This window comes from Argentina silus, assembly GCF_951799395.1.
Source record: "Argentina silus genome assembly, chromosome: 22".
Taxonomy (NCBI): Eukaryota; Metazoa; Chordata; class Actinopteri; order Argentiniformes; family Argentinidae; genus Argentina; species Argentina silus.
The window spans coordinates 14,228,262-14,235,761 of record NC_139676.1 but is presented as its reverse complement, the minus strand read 5'-3'; the positions used below and the strand labels follow the sequence as shown (position 1 = coordinate 14,235,761).

Genomic DNA, 7,500 nt, shown 5'->3' with positions numbered 1-7,500 from the left:
TCTCTCCCCTGGCCTCCATCTGTCTCCTGAAGTCCTCCAGGCTTCCCAGAATGCTGTGCGGCAGGACCATCCCCTGGGCGTCGAATCGAGGTCCCCCTGGTCCTAAAAGAGAGACAGCAATGTCAGTTTAACCTCCCGACTCCCGAACAGACGACGGCCCTGTTTGAGGAGCTCAAAAACATTATTAATTATAATAATTATGGACTCCTTATTGGACGGCCGAAACGTCATGTTCTTTCTTACTCTAGAATAATGAAATTGTCTGTTTTTTTTAGTGCAAGGGTCACAGCGTTCTTTTGGCTGCACCTGGTCTCAACGTTGGTTGATGTGCTGCCTCTCTCTCCCCCGCAATTCAAACAGGGCAGAAAATATTATACGTTTTTTCTTTCTTCAAAGAGCACTGAGTGCTCATGTCAGGGACGGACTGGGACAACAAAACAGCCTTGGACTGAGGGGGGAGGGGGAGGGGGAGGGGGGGCTGACCTGTGTAGTCCAGTGGCTGCGCGTTGGTGTCCTGGGCGAGCCTTGGACTGTGGGGGGGGGGGCTCACCTGTGTAGTCCAGTGGCTGGGCGTTGATGTCCTGGGCGAGGGGGCGTGCCACTGCCACCGTCACCGCCTTCCTGACCTCCTCGGGTGGCCGTGTCTTACGCACCAGGACCCGGGTCACCGCTGCAGGCTTCTGGGGTCCCTTAGGGGGCTGGGGCACCCGTAACTGGACACACACACACACACACACACACACACAGACACGCACGTACATTAGCCAAAACTGACCGGCGAAAATGAACTCACAGAATAACAAGAAGTAACCCTGCACACGGTTACCTTCTCCAAGTCCTCCAGGCGTATGGCCAGGGCCTGGATGTCCTCCCCTTTAAGAGTGGGGCTCTGGGGCTCCTCCTCACACACGCTGGAAGAGAACTCCTCTGATGCCTTCAGACGCTTCTTATCTGGAGAGGAGAGGAGAGGAGAGGAGAGGAGAGGAGGAGTGTGTTGTTGCTGACCATGTGCATCCCTTCATGGCCACAATTGACCCATCTTCTAATGGCTACTTCCAGGATAATAATGCACCATGTCACAAAGCAAAAACCGTCTCAAACTGGTTTCATGAACATGACAATGAGTTCAGTGTTCTTCAGTGGCCTTCCCAGTCACCGGATCTGAATCCAGTAGAACACCTTTGGGATGTGGTAGAACGGGAGATTCACAGCTGGAAAGTGCACCTGAAAAATCTGCAGGAATTGCGTGATGCAATCATGTCATCATGGACCAGAATCTCAAAGAAATGTTTCCAACATCTTGTGGAATCAACGCCACAAAGAATTGAGGCTGTTTTGAGAGCAAAGGGAGGCCCTACCCAGTATTAGTATAGTGTTCTAATAAAGGGAGGCCATACCCAGTATTAGTATAGTGTTCCTAATAAAGGGAGGCCCTACCCAGTATTAGTATAGTGTTGTAATAAAGGGAGGCCCTACCCAGTATTAGTATAGTGTTCTAATAAAGGGAGGCCCTACCCAGTATTAGTATAGTGTTGTAATAAAGGGAGGCCCTACCCAGTATTAGTATAGTGTTCTAATAAAGGGAGGCCCTACCCAGTATTAGTATAGTGTTGTAATAAAGGGAGGCCCTACCCAGTATTAGTATAGTGTTCTAATAAAGGGAGGCCCTACCCAGTATTAGTATAGTGTTCCTAATAAAGTGCTCAGTGAGTTTGACTCAAATCAAACCAACGTTTATTGATCAAATGCACAGGACACAGGACACGGTGTAAAGGCTGATGAAATGCTTGCAACGAGAGCCCTCTCGACAGTGCAGTGTGACTATGCTGGAAGCAGAGGATCACAGAGAGAACATTAACCCAACACAGCAGGCACAGACAACTCAATACAATCAATAATAACAACAACAGTCAATTAAAAAACAATCTTTAAACTCTCTCTCTCACACACACACACACACACACACACACACACACACACACACACACACAGGAATTATGCAGGCATAATGAGTCATGTTACATCACTGACTGACCCCCTGACAAAGAGTGGAGCTGAATAATGATTAATGATCACACACACACACACACACACACACGACACACACACACACACACACACACACACACACACACACACACACACACACACACACACACACACACACAGCAGCGGCCTTGAACAATTCGAATTATGCAATTCAAAAGTGTATCCACTTCTCCAACAGGGCCTGTCTGTGGTTGCCAGGGCCTGTCTGTGGTTGCCAGGGCCTGTCTGTGATTGCCAGGGCCTGTCTGTGGTTGCCATGACTACCAACAATCGTTCATCTCCCACTTCTTTTCTACCTGTTACTCCTCTCCCTCCATCTGTCCATCCGTCCGTCCGTCCCTCCCTCCCTCCCTCCCTCCCTCCCTCCGAGGCTCAGTACATTCTGTATGGTATCAGATGAGTGTATAGAGCCCTGTCAACAGCAAGAGGAGGCCCTGGCCTTGATAAAGGAACACAGCAGGAGTCTTCTCTTCAGAGTGACCCAGCATGGAGGGAGCAGGGACACCCAGTGGCGTGATTTTCAATGGGAAAATAGGTTACTGGGTCTGACTCCGGTCTAAAGCTTTGTTGCTGCCATCCACTCTTTGTGATTACATCCTTTCATTCTGAATACAGTGTACACACCTGAGTCGCACACACACACTGTCACAGATACACACACACACACACACACACACAGAGACACAGAAATACACACACACACACACACACACACACACACACACACACAGACAGAGAAACACACACACACACACACACACACACACACACACACACAGAGACACAGAAACACACACACACACAAGAAATATAATGAGTCATGTTACATCACTGACTGACCCCCTGACAAAGAGTGGAGCTGAATAATGATTAATGATCACACACACACACACACACACACACACACACACACACACACACACACACACACACACACACAGCAGCGGCCTTGAACAATTCAAATTTTGCAAATCAAAAGTATATCCACTTCTCCAACAGGGCCTGTCTGTGGTTGCCAGGGCCTGTCTGTGGTTGCCATGACTACCAACAATCGTTCATCTCCCACTTCTTTTCTACCTGTTACTCCTCTCCCTCCCTCCCTCCCTCCATCCATCCCTTCCTCCCTCTCTCGCTCCGTCCCTCCCTCCCTCTGTCCCTCTCTCCATCCCTCCCTCCCTCTGTCCCTCTCTCCCTCCCTCCCTCCCTCTGTCCCTCCCTCCCTCCAACCGTCCATCCCTCCCTCTCTCCCTCCAACCGTCCATCCCTCCCTCTCTCCCTCCAACCGTCCATCCCTCCCTCTCTCCCGCCCTCCGTCCGTCCAACCCTCCCTCTCTTCCTCCCTCTCTCCCGCCCTCCGTCCGTCCAACCCTCCCTCCCTCCCTCCCTCCCTCTCTCTCTCTCCCTCCCTCCCTCCGTCCCTCTCTTCCTCCCTCCCTTGTTTCTTGTTCCACCAACCTGTTCCGAGGCTCAGTACATTCTGTATGGTATCAGATGAGTGTATAGAGCCCTGTCAACAGCAAGAGGAGGCCCTGGCCTTGATAAAGGAACACAGCAGGAGTCTTCTCTTCAGAGTGACCCAGCATGGAGGGAGCAGGGACACCCAGTGGCGTGATTTTCAATGGGAAAATAGGTTACTGGGTCTGACTCCGGTCTAAAGCTTTGTTGCTGCCATCCACTCTTTGTGATTACATCCTTTCATTCTGAATACAGTGTACACACCTGAGTCGCACACACACACTGTCACAGATACACACACACACACAGAAACACTCACACACACAGAAACACACACACATTCAATGTGTCTTTCTTTCTCTTTCTTTCTAAATTGTTATGGCCTGTACTGCTTGTCTCTGCCTGTGTGTGTGTGTGTGTGTGTGTGTGTGTGTGTGTGTGTGTGTGTGTGTGTGTGTGTGTGTGTGTGTGTGTGTGTGTGTGGGAGGCAGAGGCAGAGGCAGAGAGATAAAGGGAACATAGCTGTTGCCTTCATCCACTTTGCCTACCTGGGGGGCTTCGCGGCCTCGCATCCTTCTTCGCAGACTTTCCCGTGGATTTGTTCACACTTGCCATAACGGTCCAGCTAGCAAATGTAGCTGACTATGCTGTTCCACCTCGATAACGTCAGTGAACTAGAAAGTAGGCACATTATCATGCAGCAGTCCCATTTCCAAATGATTCAAAATGCATTCGTCTCGGCCTAGTCAATAAGTTATGTCAGCTCGGTGTAGTTTTGTACAGTTTCTGTGGCTAGCTTCGTTAGCTTCGTTAGCTAGCCCACTTGACATTACTGCAGCCTTTTCCTCTGCCTCGCTGTGTCCATGGCAACGGACGCCTGCACGTTAAAGGCGTGCGATCTCCTCGTCGTGTCGGCCAACAGAAAAACAAACAACAAGGTGCCCCTTGAAAGGTGGTCGTGTAGTATACTGCTTCTTTAGAAGTTGTTGGTTACCTCTTATGAGACAATCTGCGGAGTATGGTGAATTAACAGGCCAATTTTAGCTTCATACACGTCTTGTATCGGCCCATATATGCAAGTATTTCCAGTGAAAATCAATAAATAGGCATATCCCTTCCAGATGGGCCGAGATAAACGTGGGTCATATTTGTATTTGTTATAATTTGTTTGTATGTGGGATTGAAAGCATAAAAAATATATATATATTGCTCATCAAAAACGCTATGCAACGCTATGTCCCCAAACATCCTACGCAAACCCACATGGGTGTGGCATGGGAGCTGCACTGTTGCAGAATCAGTGAAAACTCGGTGTTCTCCTCGGGAACACAACAACCTCTCCACTCCTGTCAATCAGCGCTCGGTCAAAGCGGAGCAGATGATCGTGACGTGTACCAGCCAAACGCATGAGTATATAAAGCCCACCAGTCTACACTGCGTATTCCAGACCACCCAACTGACTACGCTAGACGCCTTAATAAACCAGGTGTTTCAGCGTACGTACAGTAGTGGCTTCTTGGCTGTAGGCTAAACTGGATCTATCCTCCTATTCACTCTTCTCGTCCTCTTCACGTCACCCACCACTGACAAGAACACCATGGAGGTTAAAGGAGACATCACCGCAAGTACACACACCACCACCATGCCCGTGCCCCACAAGCTCGGCTGCGCCCTCGGTGGTCATCAGGTACCCGGGCCCAGAGGCGTGTGTCCCGGCTCCTCCAAGGTCCTGCTGGCGTACAAAAACGGCGCCCAGCACCTCAACTCGTCCGGACTCAAAGCGGGTATGGGGATACTCAAAATGGCAACTTCGCAGTGGAAGCACCAGGAGAACAAGCCGAGGGTCGTGCGGGGGTCTTCCGGCGCAGGCAGCCGACCCCCGCCATGCTCAGGCGGACACCCGTGTAAGAGGTCCCCTCTGGACCAGCTGGCTGCTCTCATTCTCCAGGGTCAGACGCGGCTTCGCCAGCTCGCACAGGAGCCGCGCCAGGACGCACTGTGCTCTACCAAACCGCAGAACTGCAGGCGCATCGTGGTTCTGGGCGCGCCGCGGGTTGGCAAGACCTCCATACTGCGCCGATACCTCCGGGACGGGTTCGCCGAGGAGTACGAGCCCACTTCCGAGGATTTTCTCCGGAAACTCTTCCACATCCGCGGGGAAACTTACCAGATAGACATCCTGGATGCGTCTGGAGAGAGGAGTTTCCCGGCCAAGCGGCGGCTCTCCATACTAACCGGTGCGTAAAAAACACCACATCGGACTCAGCTTACGCAAGTCGTCATGCAGTTTTTGATAGCCTATTGAAATATTGAAATGCATGCTTTTTTAATTAATATTGCCCTATGCTGAAATGTAGGCGGTTACTGCAAAAGTCCGAGTGAGTGCATGTGTAAAAACCTATTGCTTACATGACGACCAGACACAAAATGCCTTACATGTCTATCTTATCCTCTTCTGCAGGTGACATATTCCTCCTGGTTTTTAGTCTGGACGACAGGAAATCCTTCGAGGAGGTGTGCGCCCTACGCAACGAGATCGTGGCGGCCAAGACCAAACTCCCCAAACCCCCCGGACAGAGGCAGCACGCAGGAATTCCCATGGTGGTCTGCGCAAACAAGCTGGACCTGTCTCCGGCGGAGAGAGCCGTAACTCGGTCAGAGGTGCCCCAAGCCCTCGGTGAGGACTGTGCTTACTTTGAGACCTCCGCTAAAGACAGCACAAATCTGGATAAAGTATTCGAGGCTCTGGCTAAACGAGGCGGGCTGCCTACCGAGACTGGTCCTTCACAGCACCGCAAAGTCTCGATTCGTTCGTACCAGGCACTGAGGACTGGCCGTGTGGCCGAGAGAGGGAGCCAAGCCCCCGGTTGTGAGGCTCCATGCGGTGCGCTGAATCCGCTGGCCCGACGGCCGAGTTTCAGCACTGATCTCCGCCAAGTGCTCGGCCCCACCTCGACACAGAAGCCGTGCAAACCGCTGGTGAAGTGTCAGATTCAGTGAGAGATGCAAACACAGGAGCGACTATTTAAGAATGTGTGGAGCGAGTAAAATCAATAACATTCAAAGCACTGTAATTTGTATTGACACATTCATTTCACTTAATTTCATAGGCTAATGAGAGTGAATTGTGTACACTGGACATGATAACTTTAATGATGACGAATCGCAACATGTGTTCAAATGTGTGTCTACTTCGATCTAATGTACAAATGTGAAATATGGGTTTTGAAATTAAACACTTTTGATAATAAAACTATCCGTGGTTGTTTATGTACACAAAACATGTCTAATGATGTAATTGTGTGTGTGTCCATGACTCAAAGTCTGTGTGTGCGTGTGTTTGCTGCTCTGTCCTAAGAGCACATTCACTCAAGTATAGGAACAGGGAGTGGGAGGAAATTGAGTCATGGACTTCACTTCATCGCCTCTTACATAAAACCCTTCAAAATACCACATTTTCAAAAAGCGTGTGTGTGTGTGTGTGTGTGTGTGTGTGTGTGTGTGTGTGTGTCAGACAGACAGGTATGACTGAAATGGATTTGTGATGGCTAAAATAATTATTTCCCCACTTACACATATGTAACTTCATTCGTATACTACAGTATATAGACTTGACAATAAATACACTTCTGACTAATGCTGGTATCTGAGTCCCAGAGTCTTCCTTCACCCAGAGTCTTCCTTCGCACAGCATTGTTGTACGAATGAGGAGGAGTTGTCAGTTCTGAGAGAATTCCTCCGACACCAGTGAAGTCCTTTCAACACACCGGAGGCTACCTGTAGGGTTCCATAGACACCACGAACCCATGCTGGTGCGTCTTGAAAATCTGCTTTCTAGTAAGAATATATATATATATTACACATAGAGATATCATACTAGATATTTATATATTACACATAGAGATACCATATTAGATATATATATATATATATATTACACATAGAGATATCATACTAGATATTTACTGCTAACTGGTTTACCATAAATGAGCAGTC

At 49.4% G+C, this 7,500-nt stretch overlaps 2 protein-coding genes across 2 annotated transcripts in view; one reads left to right on the top strand and one right to left on the bottom strand.

The window, feature by feature from the left end:
- The window catches only part of mycbpap (mycbp associated protein), a gene marked incomplete at its 5' end in the record, with an annotated part of 21,867 nt that extends 17,748 nt beyond the window's left edge, over positions 1-4,119 (bottom strand). The window contains 4 exons of the mRNA XM_083694138.1: positions 1-102; positions 551-713; positions 827-951; positions 4,053-4,119. The exon at positions 1-102 is cut by the window's left edge and continues 5 nt beyond it. Coding sequence (XP_083550264.1) covers positions 1-102; positions 551-713; positions 827-951; positions 4,053-4,119 — 457 coding nt within the window. The remainder of the gene's footprint in view (positions 103-550; positions 714-826; positions 952-4,052) is intronic.
- Positions 4,120-5,101: 982 nt separating this feature from the next.
- On the top strand, positions 5,102-6,742 carry rasd2b (RASD family member 2b; the record flags this gene model as incomplete). Its single annotated transcript, XM_083693667.1, has 2 exons — positions 5,102-5,741; positions 5,966-6,742. The coding sequence occupies 2 exons, from the start codon at positions 5,102-5,104 to the stop codon at positions 6,502-6,504; spliced, it is 1,179 nt and encodes a 392-aa protein (XP_083549793.1). The 3' UTR covers positions 6,505-6,742.
- Between the last annotated feature and the right edge of the window lie 758 nt (positions 6,743-7,500).